At 35.2% G+C, this 21230-nt stretch overlaps 2 protein-coding genes across 3 annotated transcripts in view; one reads left to right on the forward strand and one right to left on the reverse strand.

Annotated features, from left to right (window-relative positions):
- MMP16 (matrix metallopeptidase 16) overlaps nucleotides 1-21230 on the reverse strand; it is a 281625-nt gene that overhangs the window by 97345 nt on the left and 163050 nt on the right. The window lies entirely within an intron of this gene.
- LOC119509165 (40S ribosomal protein S24-like) lies at nucleotides 19272-19812 on the forward strand. The gene is made up of 2 exons (XM_037803046.1): nucleotides 19272-19697; nucleotides 19738-19812. Exons 1-2 carry the CDS (start codon nucleotides 19306-19308, stop codon nucleotides 19742-19744), a joined length of 399 nt encoding a protein of 132 aa, XP_037658974.1. The 5' UTR covers nucleotides 19272-19305; the 3' UTR covers nucleotides 19745-19812.

Genomic DNA, 21230 nt, shown 5'->3' on the forward strand with positions numbered 1-21230 from the left:
GGAATTGAATTTGAGAGGATGTGTTTTGTGATTTATGCTTTATTTATTAAGGCTAATCATGAGTATGCATCCCCAGAAAAAATTTGGGAAAGTGTGGCGTCTTTTTTATAATATGGAAGAAAGGAGCCTAAGGAGCTGGGATGCGGGTGGGGCTCATTTGGGCATCTGGAGAGACTCAGGCAGTTTCCTGGTTCATTTCCACTTCCTAAAGGAAAATAAAAATTGGAGAACAGTTGTGTTAAAATTACCAGCTCTTGAGGGCTAAAATAGTCCCTCTCAAAAGAGGTGCAGAAGCCCCACGTGAGGAATGTAACAAGAGAGAATTAACATTAAAGCAAGTGAAAGGATGCTAAAAAAAGACCGGAATAGATTTAGTTGTGTATAGAGACACTGAAGTGGGCGCATATGGTCCATTGAGTAAACCCATACAATGTGTTTCTCTGCACCTGGGTATGTTTACGTGGGTAGCACCCACCTACCTATACTCAAGAACGGCTTGCTTTCTGACAGATAAAAGCCAAAAAAGAATTAGAGGATTTAAGAGTTGGGGGGGGAGGGGTTGGCAGAACTTTAGTTTTTTAGGAATTTTGCTTTTTCCAGTTCTTTGGTACTTGATAGGTTGTTTTAGTGATGCTAACTTGATGGTTTAGGCAGGGAAAATTTCCAGTTTTCAGGAATAAAGTAACAACAAACAAACCAAAACCCTCTATACCCAAGTATTTGTACAAAGATTTATTAAAATTAGTATAAATAAATTTGTTTTTATAACGCATTAATACATAAACAACAGCAAGTGTAGTAAAGAAGCCAGGTGACTTAATGACACATTCAGATTTCCTGAATGCAACTTACTGAAGTCTTGCCTTTTTTTGCCAGAAGAACCTATTTTGGATTCACAAGGTTTTCTGCATTTTTTGACATTTATTGTCTAGAAGAGCCTTTTCATTGTGGCTTTCTCTAAAGCAGTCCTCCTTTTTTAGTGTTTCCTGCCTGCCGTTTTTTCATGAATATTTTCAAAATGTGCAAAATATAGAAACTCCACAATTACAAGCTCAGTATCTTGACATAATTCTGCATTTTCACAGCAGGCTTCCATATGTATTTAACATTTTTTTTTTTTTAAGCACACTGTGAACCTTATACTTGTCACTGGAACAGTTGGCATTAATTTACTGGGCTGGCCTACAGAATGTTAGCCAGAGCTGGAAATCAACTACCCAGGGTTTTCTGACAAGAGTTATTTATTTTGAAGAAGAGTTCTCAACTTGATTAAAGTTGTTGATGCTAATAAAAAAAGGCAAATAAATGTGTTTGACTTTCTGCAATTCTCATTTCATAACAGTGATTCAAGCTCATATTTGTCTTAAAATTTCATTTGAGAAATAAATTGACTTTCACATGTGAAGAAAATATTAAAATGCAGAATAACAAATTTGTTCATTATTTGTGCAACCTACAATAGTGAGTGTTAGGTGAGACCACTTATAAAAGATATTTTAAACAATCAGTGGAATTATAAATATACATTCAGCACATATGAATAAAATTAGAAGATTCATATTTGGCCTGGTGTTCACACAGCATTTTGCAAAATACTTGTGGGTCTTGCAAGGGGGTATGATACCACTAAATTGTCTATCATATCTTATTTCTCTGTGTTTGCATTTAGAGTAGAGTAATTCAAACTGCAGGGTAAAATTGGAAGCACAAATGGAAAGACATTTCTTCTTTTCAAAAATAGATATGATTATCATCAGGCTGTGATGTATTCAATGTATTCAGTAATTAAATTTCTTATTTAAATTATTTCAGTATAGGTGCAGCAGAATAGCTTGTCTTATTTTTATTTGGTAAACAAGTATTTCAAAGTCCAGGGTTTTAGCTCAGCAGCTGGCAGAAAATTTTGTTGGCAATGTGCTTATGAATTTCAAATGTTCTTAAGAATGTTTTCTTTCTAGGATACATGACTTGGAAGGAAACCATAACCCAAATGTCTTGACAAATTGTGTGTGTGTGTGTGTGTGTTTTGTAAGTAAAGCAATGAATAAAGAACCTATGTTCCATGACTTTTACAGATTCTATGAAAATAAATTCATTTAATAATTTTAATGTGTCTTGGAAATGTTTTTCAGTAGAGAACAAGACTTAAACATGTATTAGTAATGTTGACTTAAAAATAAAAAGCAAGGCATGTAATGTCTTGATTTTAAGATTTCATTTACTTTTAGTTATCTTTTAATTTAATTGCAAAGGCTCCAACTAACTGGGAAGTAGTTTCCTCATTTATTAAAGGGGAGTGAAAATTAACATTCACGGAGTACCCACTATGTCCCAGAAAGTTAATCCTGCAACAATTCTTTGAGGAAGGTGTAATTACTGCCCCCCACCCCATAAGAGCTGAGGAAATAAAGTTTCAGAGTAAATAATGTAATAAAGCTGGTAAGTGGCATAGACAGGGGTGTACACAGGCTGACTGAATCCAAAGTTTTCCCTATGCTGACTATGACTCTGAACTAATTTATTACTAGGTAAAAATCTTGTCTTGAGTAAACTTCATCATCCTAACCAAGATAGGAGATATTAATATAACTTTATGACACAAATGAAAAAGAAGGGAAATAATGCTGATGCCAACAGGATTATGATTATTTTGAATGCTTAAGAGGTGTTAGGTTCTATGGGTTTTAATAATACACTGTAATCATTCATTGTCTGCTGCATATCCAACTGAATACTCATACTTGCCAAAATCGAGTAGAGTAATAGAAACCATCTCTGGGAGAGATAAAAGTCTCTGAGGAACTACTATGCTAGCCAACACCCTATCACCTTATGCCAGATTAAGGGAAGTTAATAAAACAACACTGTTATTACACTATTCCCTCATTCAAAATCCTAAAATAGGTTCTCACTACAGTTCAAATTATCCATTAAAAAATACCCTCCACAATCTGGTTCAACCTTTCCTATCCAACCTATCTGCCATTATTCACCAATATGTAACTTAATTCTTAAAAGTCCCCCTAACAAACTATTCTAATCTTTAACTCTCTCCTTTTCTTCATGTGAATACCCTGAAACTATAAAATATACATCTGCTCTTTCACTATTTAAAGTTGTTGTATGTGTTTTGTTGTGATCAAAAAACCTTGGGAAGGCACTGCTAAGAAATGAGAATCCAACTTTATATGACTGCTTCCTTCTATTACCATATATCATTTATTTCTATTTAGAATTATATCTGTATGTATTTTGTCTAATTATTTAGGCTGTGATTTCTTTCTAAATATGAAAAATATATGAAAACAGAGGCCATGTTTGAATAGTTTTGTTTTCTCTATTAATGATTATCAAAGTTTTGGTAAGAAGTGGAATTGAAAAAAATATGTATTCATCATAATTACAATCAACTAAGTACCATACTACATACTTTAAACAGTTTTAGCTGTACCTTGAATATGATCGCATATTGTAAATTCACATGAACTCGGAATAATTCTGAAAAGTGATGGTATCATCATTTATTAACCCGGGTTTATCTGTCCAAAGTTAGTGCTTTTTCTCCCCTTCAACACTTCCCCTTCTTTATCTTTTATTATAATAATAATAAGTGATCTAAATTGTGATGAATTTTATTCCACACACTGTTTGAGACATCATGTTCCTCAAAAATAGATGGAATAAGAAACTTATTGCCTGAGAACCTCTTTTGTTGCTTAGATGTGGCTTCTCTCTCTAAGCCAACTCTGCAGGTAAACTCACTGCCCTCCCGGCTACACGGGACATGACTCCCAGGGGTGTAAGTCTCCCTGGCAACATGGGACATGACTCCCGGGAATGAGTCTAGATCTGGCCTTGTGGGATTGAGAAAGCCTTCTGGATCAAAAGGGGGAAGAGAAATGGGACAAAATAAAGTTTCAGTGGCAGGGGGATTTCAAATGGAGTCGAGAAGTCATTCTGGAGGTTATTCTTATGCATTATACAGATATCCCCTTTTAATCTTTATTGTATTAGAATAGCTAGAAGGAAATACCTGAAACTGTTGAACTGCAACCCAGAAACCTTGATTCTTGAAGACGATTGTATAACTATATAGTTTATACGGTGTGACTGTGTGATTGTGAAAACACTGTGGCTCACACCCCCTTAGCCAATGTATGGACAGATGAGTAAAAAAATGGGGACAAAAAGTAAATGAATAATAGGAGGGGATGGGGTATGGGATGTTTGGGGTGTTCTTTTTTACTTCTATTTTTATTATTATTATTAATTTCTTTTTTTGAGTAATGAATGTGTTCAAGGGATGACTGTGGTGATGAATGCACAACTATATGATGATACTGTGAACAACTGATTATACACTGTGGATGATTACATGGTGTACCACTATATCTCAATAAAACTGCAGGGTAAAAAAAATTACATACGATGAAAAAAAGAGAATCTTATTGAAATAGTCCTGCTACTAACTTTAATAAATTTGGTTCTAGGAGAAAATTAGAAACACCAAAGTTTGCTACTTTTCCATATTAATCTCAAGAGAGAGATATAAAACATAGAGCAGATCTCATATGCTAAATTCCAAAAAGGAATGTTTGTGCTCAGAATCATTCTTCTCCCAAGAATGGGGCAAAAATATAGGGATGTCTTTATCTTTGCCTTGTAAACCGAAGTTTACTGAGCCCTCCTGAGTCACCTTTCTTCCACAGAGGATGGAAAATCAGGTACTAAGTGGTTAAAAGGTGAGAGCAGTGGCTAAACTAAACTTTACCAAATGAATTATATTTGTTGACTTTCCATTTCAATATGCCAGAATTGTCACATTTTCCACATTACAATAATGAATAATATAGGATCTTCTCTCTGTTTCTTTAGCAAAGAGTTTATCCAGATATATTTTCAAATTAGTGACTTTTAAGGTTCAGTAGTCAAATTATTGGACAAACATAATTTGAGCTTAAAAAGATGCAGAATTAAGTGCAACACTTGGAGTTTGAAAGAACAATGTGGGAAATATTATTACCCAAGTTAATATCATAAATCTCATTGTTTTTCTTTAATCACCATAATTACATTATAATATTCATGTTATCATCTAAAAGCTAAGTATATCTAGTTTTATAATTTTATATCCTGACCTTCATTTCATGAGATCATCTTCAAGCCAACTATATAGAAAGTTAAAGGAAAAAATGTAGATTGCATTTATATTTAAAAATGCAGAGCATTAGCACAGTTTTCTGTTATATAGAGAATAGAATGCAAAAACAAGGAAAAGATAACTGTCTTAAAACATGTCAAAAGCCTAAAAAAACAAGACACTGCTGTACAGAAATGTAAAACATTTGTGGGAAAAGGTACATTTAAATAAACAACTTAGAATCATTTCATATTTGCTTCGTGTTCAACTAATTGGAAAGCCCCATTAGCATGTACCAATTCTAACAAAAATTATACCAACCATATGCAATGGCTCTCAAAACTCCCAAGTTTCTTGTAGGCTACGAAACTATAAAGACAAATAGCTCTTCGATTATCAAAAGCATCTTCTTTTTTATTCTCTTATACTTGGATATTCAATATCCATAGAGTTTAACTCATCCTCGAACTTAAGATACTCAAATTCCTCTACATTATATATCTAGAACAGATCTTCCTAAGAAACACTGTTTTTACCCAGAGAAGTGCCTCTATTTTCCACACATCTCATTTTTTGTTTTTAAGCCAGTACCTCTTCATGATATAGAAGATCCACCTACTATCTTAATTTGATAGTGGCCAAGTGTTTTATGGTCTTTGGTATTGCATATTGTCAAATATTTTTGAACATGTAAATTTTTCTAATTCACATATCTCCTCTGTCCACTTTCTTCAGTATCCTCTCAACACAATCCAATTATTCAGCCATATATTACCCTTTTTCAGAAACAATACTGCTATTCCCCGAGTAGCTTATTTAATACAAATGTTCTCTGTAGGTACCCTTTATTATTTTCTACATCTTTGATTGGCTAGAAATGTTACCTGCTACTCTTTAATTTCTGCCCTACCCTATAAAATACCTGGATCTGACGCAACCGATATGGGTATGCTTACTAGACTTGGCCTAGAACATTGTTAAGTTTAATAGCTATTTGATTTGTTATCATCCAATCTGTTCATTTCTGGAAAATAAAATGAGAAAATTTTTACCCACTAAGCTTCTCTATCATAAAAAAAATAAGAAATAAATATTACCTTTTTCCATGTTGAATGCACCACGTATCTTACAATCATTCCACTGACTTTTTTGCACAATTCTCTTCCTTTGAATTATTTTAAAGCTCTTTTATTGATCTTTTAGTCCCTTACAAGTTCCTAATCAAAGTTTATTTTAGCCAAACATAACTCCACTACAAGCATTTATTCATTAGGCAAACATTTACTGAGTGTCATATTAAGCACATAGACCTGACTCTCAATGAGCTTAGTCTGACAGGGGAGACTGATAGATAAACAGAAAAATACATCCAGCTAAAATCACAGAGATATTAATCAGTTCAATAACTATACACTTGGCATCTAAAACGTTGCAGACACAATGGCTTCAGAGACCAACAAGCTAAGGCCCCAGTTTCGGTCAACAGGCGTCAGATAGCTGTGTAAAAAAGTGCAAGGGAGTTTTGCAAGTGTTGCAGGTGCTATTACAGAAATATGTATAGGTCATTGACTCAGATGAGGAAATGAACAGTTACGTATGGTTTTGCTGAGCAATTTCTTCTTGGGGTTTGGGACAAGAAGCAGAGTGACTTGTTATGGTCTATTAAAAATGCCTATAAGAGAAATAATGAGGGTCTGAATTAAGGCAAAGGCAGCATGGATGGCAAGGGCTGTATACCTGAGAAAGAGATTTAAGGAGATACAAAGAAGAGAGTCAATGAGACCAAGTTAATTGCAGAGTAACTTAAGAAAAGAACAAAAAACAAATAAAAACAAAAAATCCCTCCCCTGCCAGAGAAAACCCAGGATGATATCAGGTTCCTGGTTTGGAAAATTAGATGGATGTTGATACACTAACAAAAGCAGAGAACATACAAACTACAGCAGGCTTGGGTACATGAAAAATTCATTTTTAAATACATTCAGTTTGAAATTACTATGGGGGCAGTCATATTCGGGTTTGGAGCTCAGAAGAAAAATATGGCTTAGTATTAGAGCCTTTATAAGTCCTTATAATATATGTGGTTTAGGCCATGGTTGTGAATAAGCAGGCAGAGAAAGTGTATAGGAAAAAAAAAACAACAAAAAAAAAACAGAAGAAAGCAAAATGAAATCCATTAATCAGCATTTAGAGTGGGGGGTGAAAAGAGAAGGAAACTGCTAAGGAACCCAAATCTTTAACAATGATCAGTAAGTATGCCTACCCTTTGTCCTGGAGGAAAACAGTATCTGTATCTTTCCAGGCTGTTTTCTATTCAGACACTATGAAAAGATAGTCTGGAACATAGGGTAATTAGTGCTTCACCTGCAAGATGTACAGAAATGCAAGAAATTTATGAAGAATTGCTTTTCAGCAATATATTCTATACATGATTCCTTCACAACATATAGGTATTACAAGTATCTACTCCAAATTAATGCTAGCTTTTTCATGCCCTTAACAGTAGTGTATTTTTTTAATGAACAAACATTCTAAATTATAATAAAGACTGCTTCATGGCTAATTTTTGTTATTGTCCTGCTTACAAATATTTTCCTATGTAGTTATGAAGATGTTTTCCTATGTCACAATTAACAAACTTGATTGTTTGAACTTTGACATTAAAATATTTGGAGTGAGGCAGGGGTCAACATTCATCTTTTCTCTCCATATGGGTATCCAATTTAACTAGTACTCTTTAGGAAAAGGCCATCTTTTCCACAGTATTGTGCTGTATAATGATTATAACTGCACAAGGGAATATATATGTGTAGTTCTGTTTCTGGATTCTTATTTGGTTTCGTTGCTCCCCTTGTAAATTAGTATCCTAATATATTGCTCTCATGATTATACAGTTTTACTAACACTCATGTTATCAGGTAGCAGATCTTCTCTGTTATGGATTGAATCATGTTGCCCAAAAAGATAATGTTTAAGTTCTAAACCCCAGTCCTGTGACTGTGAACTCATTTGTGAATTGGATCTTTAAAGATACTATTAGTTAAGATAAGGGTAACTAAAGTCCTAAAAAGGAGAGGAAGTTTGGACAGAGAGACATACAACTGATGCAGAGACTGATGCAGAGAGAGAGAAAGAAAGAGAGAAAGAAAAAGAGCAAACAAGTCAAGCAACAGAGGTAGCAATTGAATTATGGATTGCCAGCAAGCCGTTGCCAATCCCTACAGACTCCCTTAGAAGCACGGCCCTGCTGAGACCTTGATTTTGTTCTTTTAGCCTCAAGAACTGTTAGACAATTAATTCTTGTTTTTAAAGCCAACTAGCTTCTGGTACACTGTTACAGCAGCCTCGGCCAAACTAAGACATCTTCCAATGGAGTTTTTCCTTCAGCATGATTGCCTTGACCGTGTTCTTGTGCCACTGAATATCCATCTGCCTGAGAACTCCATTTAGAATTTACTCAGTGTGGGTCTGCTAGAAGCACATTATCTTGGGTGCTCTCTGTCTGGAAATTTCTTTATTTTGCATTAATTTATGAAAGATACTTTTGCTAGAACAGAGTTTTGTTTGGCAATTATTATTTTCTTAATATGTTAAAGACACTATTCCATTGCCTTCTGACTTTCAATGTTAATGTTAAGAAGTCAGATGCCAGTGTTACTGTTACTCTCTTGAATGAACTGTACCTTATTTTTTGCCTCTCTGGGTGATTTTAAGATTTTCTCTTTAGATTCTAACAGTTTTACTCTAGTACCTCTTTGAATAATTTTCTTTGAATTAAACCTTATTGGGGTTCAAAACAATTCTTGAATCTGTGGTTTCATGTCTTTCATCTATTTGGAAAACTCTCTGCCATTATCTCCTTAAGTATGCTTTTATTCATATTCTCTTTCCTCCATTTCCGGTACCTTAATTTTCCATATATTAGATTTTTTTTACTGTGTTCTACTTGCATATCTCAATTATTTTCTCTACTTGTTATTCTTGATTACTCTGTGCTTCAGCCAAATACTTTCTACTGCTCTATCTTTCAATTCATATATCCTCTCTTCTACCGTGTCCACTCTTCTATCAAAAACATCTATGGAATTATTCATTATTGTAATTTTCCAGTTCTAACGTTTCCATTTGACTCTTTGTAACAGATTCCTTTCTCTGTTGAAATTGTTCATCTTCTTATCAATTATTTGAACTTATTCATCAGTTATTTTAAAGTATATGAATGATAATTCTACTATCTAGATCATCTGTGTGTGTGTGTACAAAAGTGCATCTACTGATTTTTTTCTAGGTCCAGTTTTTTGAGATTCTTTCTAATGTTTTTTTACTGAATGTCAGGAATTATGCATGAAAAATCTAGAGAATATAGATAATGTTACTTTCTTCCACAGCATATTCATCCTTTCCTCAGATAAGTATTTAAAATGGGGGTAGATCACTGTGCCAGTTTGGATATATTATGAAATTATATCATGGCTGAAAAGCCATGCTCTTTAATGTAATCTTGTGGGGGCAGACTTATCAGTCTTGATTAGCGTGGAACACTTTGATTGAGTGTTTCTATGGAAACTCACCCAACTGTGGGGGAGAACTTGATTGGGTTATTTCCATGGAGGTGTGAACCCTGACCATTCAGAGGGGGACTTGATTGGTTCACTGGAGTACTTAAGAGAGCTCAGGAGCCAATACAAGCTGCTGATGCTTGGAGATGCTTGGAGATGCAGACAGAAGGACGCCTGGAGATGCCAAGCTAAGAGACAAAGCCCAGAGTTTGCCCCGGAGAAGCTAAGAGAGGATCCCAAGATGCTTAGAGACAAATGCCCTGGGAGACAGTAGCAAGGACACACAGGAGCTGAGAGAGAGGAATGAAGACAAAAGCCCAGAGACATTCTGGAGAAAGCCATTTTGAAACACAGCCCAGGAGCAAAGGACCAGCAGATGCCAGCCACATGCCTTCCCAGCTGATAGAGTTGTTCTGGATGCCATCAGCCATTCTTCAGTGAATGTTGTCTTTTGTTGATGCCTTAGTATGGACACTTTTATGGTCTTAGACTGTAAACTTGTGAACTAATAAATCCCCCTTATAAAAGCCAATCATTTCTGGCATTTTGCATAATAGCAGCTCTAGCAAACTGGAACAGTCACTCTAATCTTGTCAGAGACTGAGTTGAATGAAATCTGGGTTACATTCTCTTTAAGACTGTACTCCTAGAGAGTAGCTCTCCAGATGTCTCAACTGGAGCCTATGGATTTTACTAGAGTCCACCCCCCTTGACAGGTCTTTTTTTTTGGCCATTAAAATTTCAACTTTAATAGCAAATAAAGGAAACTTATATTTTCATTTTATGCTATGATAATTTTTTAGATGTATAAAATCATTATAAAATAATATGCAGATGCTTTTTATCAGATTCAAATTTGTATGGCAATATTTTTATTTTTTAATGTAATTTTATTGAGATATAGTCACCCATAATACAATCCATCCAATATTTACAATCATTGGTTCACATAGTTGTGCATTCATCACCATGACCATTTTTAGAACATTTGCATAACTCCAGAAAAAGAAATAAAAAAGAAAACCCCAAACATCCCATAACCCTTACATCTCCCCCATTACTGACCACTAGTATTGCACTCTACCCAATTTTAAGACTTGCTATAGAGATGGGTTAACTAAAACAATGTAGTATTGTAGAGATAGATATATAGATCAGTGGAAGAGAACAAAACATCCAGAAGTAGATCCATATAAGCACGGGAACTGATTTTTTTTTTTTTTTTTTTTTTTTTGCTATACAGTTATACAATCACTATTCAATATCAGGGCTACTGGATTACAGTTCAACAATTTCAGGTATTTCCTTCTGTTTACTCTAAAAAAACAGAGACTAAAAAAGAATTATATATTTGGTGAGTCAGTAGTCAACATCGTTTGTTAAATCCTAACTTCTCAATTTTACCTCCTGCCTCTCATTTGATCATTTTCTCAATCTTCAGGGATATCTGGGCATTGACCATATTAACTTCTTCATGCCGGAAAGGAGTGTTGACCTTACGGGGTAGAAGAATGAAAGTGGGTGATGTTCTTGGAGAGACTGGTACTTTTGAGCTTATCTGGTATAAGATAAATTTGGAGGCCTAAAGTTTCTGAAAGAATAAACTTACAAAGAAAACTTTTATAGAGACATAGAGCCCAGGGCACTCCCTAGAGTTTTCAGGAATACTGTTGTTTGGGGCTTGGCATACTGTAGTGGTTTACAGTATCTGGCTAAAACTTGCATAAGAGTCACCTTCAGAATGACCACTTGACTTTATTTGAAATCTTAGCCATTGAAACTCTATTTTTGTTCTTTTCCCTCTTTTGCTCAAGAAGGCTTTCTCAATCCCATGATGCCAGGGCCAGGCTCATCCCTGAGAGTCATGTCCCATATAGCCAGGGAGACTTATACCCCTGGGAGCTTGACAGGTCTTATACTCCAATTTTTATATCCTCAGCACCATGAGCCAACTAAAAACTCTGCTCTGTGTTTCAGTGGATTTGTTCTTGGCTCTTAGTCTTTCATTCAGTGCTATTTATGAATATGGTAAAACTCTGAAGGAAAATGGGTGTTGGGGCTAACTTCTTGGTGCTTACCTTACCCTCAGGGATCTTGACTGGGCTTCCTTCATGGCCTCAAACTCCAATTTGCTCTCTCCATCCCAAGAAGACTGCAAAAGTTCTGCTGGCTTTTCTGCATCATAGCAGTGACCTCTACCTGAGGTATCAATCTAAATTGGCAAATGCCTCAAGATCACCTAGTACGTAGGTACATCTTTCTTTATCTGGTTCCTTTTTCACAAGGATCTTCACATCTCAAGTTCTGGCTCTCCTGACAACACTGATGCCTTTAAACGTACCGGTGCACATATATACACACATATGTATGTTACTATATTTTTCTTGATTTCAATGGGTACTTCGGTCTGCTATGAGATGTGCTATCACAGCCAACATATTTAAGTTTTCAAGACATTCTCAACAAGTTTTTGTACTTTGTTCATAAGCATGAAAGACATTTTTATCTGTTTCTTCTAATTAAAATTCCAGGCATATATTTGTTTAGGATATAAACTTTTTTTCTAAATTATCTCTAATGTACTTTGGGAAACAAATAATGGGATCTTCAGTTAAGCTGATTGTTGAGACTCTGACATTTTATATGTCTCATTTGGATTATTTTTCTGTAGATAAATTCCTATGTGTTCTCACAATAAACTCATCCTCCAATTTTATGCCCAACTAAACCTCTGTAAGTTCATTTATAGCTTTTCACATTTATCTCTGCATTTTTCTTCTTGAGTGAGGTTAGGGTCCTTAAAAATTCTAGTTTTTCTAAATGCTTTCTCTTCTTCAATTATTTTATGAACTCATAGGTTACAGCACTAACTCTTGAAATATCCCATTATTAATCATTACCTTGTCAGTTGTGTAGCTATTTCAATGTATGCTACATCTTTCCCTTAGGTTATTTTATTTAAACTTGCAGTAATTCACACACGTGTATTTGTTAAACTTTGTATAAGACTCTAATAAAAATATTTTGGAAAAATAATGCATTGATGTATAATTACGTAGGTTTTCTATTCTTTGTTAAAATATTTATTGACTTCTTTCCTCAAAATATGGAGGAAACAGAGAAAATGGCTTATTTTTCTATCCTCTTTATTTCTTGATAGAAGAAGAAGAATCAAAATTAATAGTATTCTTTTTTATGTGCTCATCAATTAGTGAATGAAAGTAACGTTAAGGCTGTTAGAGAAACCATCCTCATTTCAATTAGATATTTGAATAAATTTCCCAATTTTTCCTATATGTTTTTACCTCAAAAATATTACCACATTTATTTGTTCTGAATTTTCTAGGTAATAGAAATGCTTTGCCTTTGTACATGGCTGTGTTAGTTACCTTATGCTTCATCACTGCTCTCCCCCAAACCTAGTGGCTTTAAACAACAATAATCAGTTATTATTGCTCATGGTTTTTTGGTGGCAGGAATTTGGAGGAAAGTTGGCTGCACAGTTCTGTCTTGAGAAGGCTCATGAGGTTATAGTGGAATGCAAGCTGGGTCTGCAGTCTTCTGCAGAGTATACTGGGACTGGAGGATCCACTTTCAAAATGGTTCACTCACATAACTTGAATATTGGTTCTGGCTATTGATGAGATCTCATTTGATCACCATTTTGGGGACTCCATATTACCTGGTTTTCTGTAAAACATGGTGACTGGGATCTAAACATGAATGTCTTGAGAATGAGAAAGAGAATGGGGTGGCGGGGGTGGGGTGGGGGTGCAGGAGATAGCAAGTTTGTGCTCACAAGCTCCAGGGAAACTGTATTCTTTTTATGATATAGTCTCAGAAGTCAGACAGTATCACTGCCAACACATTCTATTTATTAGAAGGAAGTCAGTAAACATGGCCTACATGCATTGAGAGAGGAATTAGATTCCATGTATAAAAGGGTCAAGTGTCAAAGAATTTGCAGACATATTTTAAAAGCACCACCATGTATGCCATAGTTAAACTCAAATTGTGATTTATTCAATTATGGAAACGGCAATGATAAAATTAATGTGGCTTCCACTGTGCTATGAATATAATTCTACTGAATTAATTTCTGTAAGTTACTGAATATATAACTAAGTTATTTATAATATTTTATATATTTTTCAGAAGTCTTAATAACCTTACTGAAAGCATTTCATAACATTATGATTAGAAAGAATTGCTGCCTATGATTACTCAGAAAACCAATTATTTCACATCAAAAATTTAAAAAAAGAAAATGGATAAAATAGTGTCTGCTAAGCCAGATTCTGTATTAGAAGAAATTAAGAAATGTATTCTGCATATTATATCATATAAAAAAAATCTAAAAAGATAAAAGAATGTACTATTTGAAAAGTCATCAAAATTAAAATATCATTAATTAAGCGTAAATTGAATACTGACCTCTCCCATCTTATCAATAAAATACTTGTGCTGGAACAGAAAAACTGTAATACAACACTGGTAAAAAACCTATAACTACCAACTTGGTGCCAAAATAAGACAGAGATATTCCTCAGTGGCAAGCCAAATGAAGGGTGCCTCCTTATCTTTCCTTGTGAAAGAAGGTAGGTTTGTACTCTATAACTTTCTGAATGACTACAGGACAGAAAATGAAACAAATGATCAATATCCTTTCTATTTTAAGACCCTGTGCCAGTTTGAATGTATTATGTCCCCCAAACACCATTATCTTTGATGTAAACTTGTATGGGCAGACCTATCAGTGTTAATCAGATTGTAATTCTTTGAGTGTTTCCATTGGAGATGTGCCCCACCCAACTGTGGATGATGACTCTAATTGGATAATTTCCATGGAGGTGTTGGCCCGCCCATTCAGGGTGGTTCTGAATTAAATTACTGGATCACTATATAGGATCTGACAGAAGGAGCAAGCTGCTACAGCCAAGAGGGACACTTTGAAGAAAGCACAGGAGCTGCAGATGAGAGATAGTTTGCAGATGGCCATTGAAAGCAGACTCTTGCTCCAGAAAAGCTGAGAGAGGACAAATATACCAAGTGCAACTAAGAGTGACATTTTTGAGGAACTGCAGCCTAAACAGAGGAGCATCCTGGGAGAAAGCCATTTTGAAACCAGAACTCTGGAGCAGATGCCAGCCACATGCCTTCTCAGCTAACAGAGGTTTTCCGGACACCATTGGCTATCCTCCAGTGAAGGTACCCTTTGTTGATGGACACTTTATGGCCTTAAGACTGTAACTGTGTAACCAAATAAACCCCCTTTTATAAAAGCCAATCCATTTCTGGTATTTTGCATTCTGGCAGCATTAGCAAACTAGAACAGACCCCTTAAAATTAAAATGCAAATAATTCAACAGAGTGGTCCATTAGACTCACAGGTCAAAAACAGCAAGAGAACATTTCAGTTTCCTCAACTAAAAAGAGGGATAATAACAGAATCTACAACAGAACATTGCTGTGAGGGTTATATGAAAATTAATGTATGCTACCAAATAGAGTCTGAAATCCAGTATATGCTATTATTATTATGTTATCAATTATTATTTTTAGCATTACCGGTGTAAACTGGTTCTGCATTTCTGACAAATAAGCTAGTAATATATCACGTCTTTAAAAAAGATCATGTTACTTGGTCAAATAGATATGTTAATCTGTTCTAAAGAAATGACTAGAGTAACAAAATTGTATACAAATATATCATTACAGTATATCTAATATCTAAAACTGGAAATAACTTAAAATTTGGCAACTAGACTATCTTATATTCTATCACATGATAGAATATTGTATGTTCGGTAGACTGTATTTTAAGACGATTTAGTGTCATGGGGAAGTGATTTGCAAATAATATACAATATAATAACAATTATATGTATATCCATTTTTGACAAAAATCACTCTCTCAAAAAAGGAGCAAAGGAAAAGTTGACTAGATAAAACAAACAAACAAAAAACACTTTCTTTTTAAACAGGGAAATATTTGGCACTGGTTTAACACGTCATCATGAAAAAGTAATTAATATATCATAAAATGTATTTTCTTGTTAGCATTTCCTTCTGTGGCACTGTCCTGGATAAGTAAACATACTAGAAATAAATGAATCTCAGGGCTTTTTTATGTAATAGTCTATCTAATAGACTTAATTTAATAACAAAATTAAAATGTTCAGGGGACTGTAAAAAAATTCAACCAATCTTGGTAGGTGAAATAAATTTCTATCAAAGTGCCAATTTTATTCTAAGAAAATAAACCAAATGCACAACATGTGTAGGTGTATATACCTACACATATATGGAAAGCATGTACTATGAAATAGAAAAAAAAAGTGTAACAAAGTATGATTAAAAAGTTAGGGAAGCAAACACCTAGAAGGAAACACCAGAAACTGTTGAAATGTAATCCAGTAGCCTTGATTCATGTAGATGAATGTATAACTAAATAGCATTTACAGTATGATTGTGTAATTATGAAAACCTTGCAACTGACACTCCCTTTATCCAGTGTAAGGACAGATAAGTAAGAAAATAAAAATAAAAAGTAAATAAATAATGAGGGGGGGGTAGTTAAGGGGTATGGGATGTTTTGAATATTTTTTTTATTTTAATTTTTAGTCTTTTATTATTTCTTTCGGAGTAATGAAAATGTTCAAAACTTAATTGTGGTGATGAAGGCACAACTGTATGATGATACCGTGAATCACTGATGATAAAATTTGGGTGATTATCTGGTATGTGAATATATCTCAATAAAATTGCATTAAAAACGTTAGAGAACAAATCAGAAAAAGGAGAATCTAGATTAGCTAATCTGTATATATTACAGATTAATACAATATGGAACAGTCCTAGAGAATGACGTTCCATTTGTATATGTAAACATACACTGAAGGAAATACAAAAGTTGTTATTCTGAGAATTCTTGTACAATACACTACCCAAAACACATTTTCCAAATCTTAAATTGAATACCTCAGTATTAAGTCAGAAAGAAGTATTGACTTTATGCATGAGCAAATTTATAATTAAATGTATTAAAGTCACATTTGTTATTCTCTGATCAGAAAAAAATACATCTATATTTCTTTCTATCTATCCTTCCTATCTATCTCTCTCTCTCTGTCTCTCGCTCTACCTACCTATCTATCTGAAATGGTGAATTTCATACATTTAAACCAGAAATACCACAGAGCAGTAATCAAAGGGCTCTTGCTTTGAGGAGGATGGAATCACCAGAATTTTAACACTGAATAATACAAAGTTTGCAGGTAAAAAAATAAATTGCCTTTATATATGCTTACATGTTTCACTTTGTACAATATCATTTTAATAAAATCCAGTTTCTTGTAGAATATTTTCAAACATTATTCTTTTTTTAGTACTCTCTAGTTCTCTAGTATATATTTTGAATTTAAAAATGGTATGGGAAATAATATTGAAGAGACACCATATATCAATTTCAGTATGAAATTAGCTCTGAACAGGTTTCTATCCAACACTTCATATTATATACTGCAACCTGAATAAGATGCCCTAAATCATAGATGTGTTCCTATTATTCCCTTTTGCAAAAGAGTTCGGTGATTCCAATGAGCCAATAGAGAAATGTGAACTTATTAGCATTTCAATAAATAATTTCAATAACTTGGATAAAACCAATCTTCCTAGCCTTTGCTACTAATACTATGATTCTTAATTATCCCGTCTTCTAGACAAGTGTTTCTCACCTGGGTGGGATTTTGCCTCGCAGGGACAATTAGCAAAGACGGGAGACATTTTCCATTGTTAGAATGGGGGATGCTATTGGCATCTATGGATAAAGGCCAGGGATGCTGCTAAATATTCTGCAATGCATAGAGCAGCCCAGCCCCTCCCCAACAAAAAATTATCCATCCCTAAATGGCAACAGAACTGAAGGTGAGAAACCCTGTTCTAAATAAACATATCATAAGCATTTATATTTTATGACTTTTCCAAATAATTCTTTTGCCTTAATATTTTCTTCTCATCTTTCTCTGTCAAAATTACACTTTTCCATCAATTCAAAATGCAAATGCTGCTTTTTCCATGAGAACTTCAATTCAAGGCAATTGGTAAAATTCAATTCAATTCAAATAATAGATTTAGGTTCTCTACCTTTCTCAAGACACTTTCTAATCTGAAGTACTCACAATGTAATATTTGATAATTGAGGGACTATATATATAATATATATGTAAATAATGAAGCATAATAAAAATGTGAACTGGAAAATCCATTAATCCAACTTGAAAATAGAATATTACCAACCCCTCTGTATATTCTGTCCATATTCCACTCCTTGGCCTCCATCAGAGGTAATCATCCTGAAATGTATTATATCTTTCCTTGCTTAAAAAATACACTTACACTTCCAGGAAGACGGCGGAACAGGAAAGGCAGTGAAAACTTCTCCTCCATGCAAGGGACTAGAGAAGCGGCAGAGGGCGCCCAGAACAGCAGTTCCAGGGTACAACCAGCTTGAGAGGGAACTCTACAACACATAGTGGGAACCTGGATACAGAGGCAGAGAGACTGTACCTGAAAAAATGGGGTGAATGTGCTTGACTGGGACTGCCACCGGGCACAGGTGCTTGGAACCAGATTCCAAGCATGGGATGGAACAGCTTTCCGTGCCCAGTGCACCCATTTCAGCAGTTGCCTGGGGAGATAACCCTTCACAGCCCTGCAGCTGAGAGCTCCTGTGAAGGAACTTGGGACTCAGCAGACTTGTGGTGACTGCATTTACTCTTCCTTCATGAAAGCCAGCAGTATGCATGGGTACAAGGAGGGGAGAGGCAAGGGCCACCTACAGAAGCAGTGGGAGCCCTTCCCCAACACCAGAGGCTCATGGGTGCATGGCAGACAGGGTCTGAGGAGCATTTGAGCTAGGGGGTGAGAGGTGCAGCCACACACTTGGAAAGTGGTCAACTCAGACGCCTGGGAATTACCAGATTCACTGCGCCCTTAAGTGGATTCCCTGGTGAGTGGCACAGGCCCCACTCCTCACCCCCGGAGCTGGCAATCCACAGTGCACATGCAAAATGGGTACACATTGGATTTCATCCTGGTTTGGACCCTGCATAGTGCATGGGAGAAGTTGGGGAAAGCTGGCTTGAGAGTAACAGGTGGCTCAAGAGTGCCATTTACTGGGAAGACTGAAAAGGACACTCCAGCAAGATGTAGCTCTGCCAAATTACAGATAAATGTTCAAGTAACCCTTCATACCTCGACATAACTTTACCAAGATAAGCAAATTCCCCAAAGCCAACAGAAAATCACAAAACATATGAAGACTCAAGTGGATATGGCAAGTGAAATTACCAAATTAAAAAGACAAAGGAGACACAGAATCTGGAGCAATTAAAGAAATACATACAAATCTCCAAACCAATTTCAATAGGTTGGTTAAAGGCATAAAGGACATCTAGAAGACTATAGAAGAGCATAAAGAAAAATTTCAAAGAATAACCAAAAAAAAAAGCAGCTCTTATAGAAATAAAGGGTACCATAAATCAAATTAAAAATATACAAGAGACGCTCTTTTCCTCTCTGATTGCTTGAGGATCACCGGCCATCATGAATGACACGGTAACCATCCGGACCAGGAAATTCATGACCAACCGACTACTTCAGCGGAAACAAATGGTCATCGATGTTCTTCACCCTGGAAAGGCAACAGTACCTAAGACAGAAATTCGGGAAAAACTAGCCAAAATGTACAAGACTACACCAGATGTCATCTTTGTATTTGGATTCAGAACCCATTTTGGTGGTGGCAAGACAACTGGCTTTGGCATGATTTATGACTCCTTAGATTATGCAAAGAAAAATGAACCCAAACACAGACTTGCAAGACATGGTCTGTATGAGAAGAAAAAGACCTCCAGAAAACAGCGAAAGGAACGCAAGAACAGAATGAAGAAAGTCAGGGGGACTGCAAAGGCCAATGTTGGTGCTGGCAAAAAGAAATGAAGTGTCTGGCAGTGAGCTGGAGATTGGATAACAGAAGGAGTAAAGACTCTTCAATGACTTGATCCGTGATTGTGCAGATTTTACCAGAGGATTAATAAAACTAAAAACTTTGAAAAAAAAAAAAAAAATATACAAGAGACACACAACAGCAGATTTGAAGAGGCAGAAGAAATAAGTGATTAGAGGACAAAGCAATTGAATGCAAACACAAAAAAGAACAAATGGTGAAAAAAATAAAAAAACTTGAAATGGATCTCAAGGAAATGAATGACAACATGAAGCATGTAAATATAAGAATCACTGGTGTCCAAGGAGGAGGAGAGAAGAGTAAAGGGCTAGGAAGAGTATTTGAGGACATAGTTGGGGAAAACTTTCAACCCTTCTGAACAACATAAATATGCAAATCAAAGAAGCTCAGCAAACTCCCAATAAGAAAATATCCAAAAAGACCCACTCTGAAACATATACTAATCACATTATCAAATGCTGAAGAGAAGGAGAAAGTCCTGAAAGCAGCAAAAGAGAAATGATTTACCACATAGAGGGAAACCACATAAGACTAAGTACTGAAAACTCAGTAGACACCATGGAGGTGAGAAGGCAGTGGTATGACATATTTAAGATTCTAAAAGAGAAAAATTACCAGCGAAGAATTCTTTATCCAGCAAAGCTCTCCTTCAAAACTGAGTGAGAGGTTAAAATTTTCACAGAAACTGCTGAGAGAATTTGTTAACAAGAGACTTGGCCTGCAGGAAATATTAAAGGGAACTCTGCCAGTTGAGAAAAAAGAAAGAAGAGAGAAGTTTGGAGATGAGCTCAGATCTGAAGATTATTAGTAAGGGTAAACTGAGGGGGGGAAAAAAAAAGAAGTAAATTATTCAAAACACTTTCTCTGACCATAATGGAATGCAACTAAGAATCAATAACCACCAAAGAACTAGGTCTTTCACAAATATGTGGAGGTTAAGCAACACACTCCTAAACAACCAGTGGGTCAAAGAAGAAATTGCAAGAGAACTAAGTAAATATCTACAGATGAATGAAAATGAACACAACATATCAAAACCTATGGGATGCAGCAAAGGCAGTGCTCAGGGGGAAGTGTATAGCTCTAAATGCATACATCAAAAAGGAAGAAAGATCATAAATCAAAGACCTAACTGAACAACTGAAGAGTCTAGAAAATGATCAGTAAACTAGCCATATAGCAAGTAGAAGAAAAGAAATAACAAAGATTAAAGCAGAAATATATGAGCTGGAGAATAAAAACAAACAAACAAACAAAAACAATAGACAGAATAAATAAAACCAAAAGTGGGATTTTGAGATCAAGAAGACTGACAAACCCTTAGCTAGACTGACAAAGTCAAAAAGAGAGAAGACCCAAATAAATAAAATCAGAAATGAGAGTGGGGTCATTCCCATGGATCCTGGATTTAAAAAATCATAAGAAGATACTTTATGAACAACTGCAGGCCAACAAACTAGACAACCTAGAGGAAATGGACAATTGCCTCAAAATACATGAA

The sequence above is a fragment of the Choloepus didactylus genome, chromosome 14 (assembly GCF_015220235.1).
Source record: "Choloepus didactylus isolate mChoDid1 chromosome 14, mChoDid1.pri, whole genome shotgun sequence".
Classification (NCBI taxonomy): Eukaryota; Metazoa; Chordata; class Mammalia; order Pilosa; family Megalonychidae; genus Choloepus; species Choloepus didactylus.

Coding starts and splice junctions, on each gene's coding strand:
- LOC119509165 (XM_037803046.1), top strand. CDS start 19,306: ATGAATGACACGGTAACCATCCGGACCAGGAAATTCATGACCAACCGA.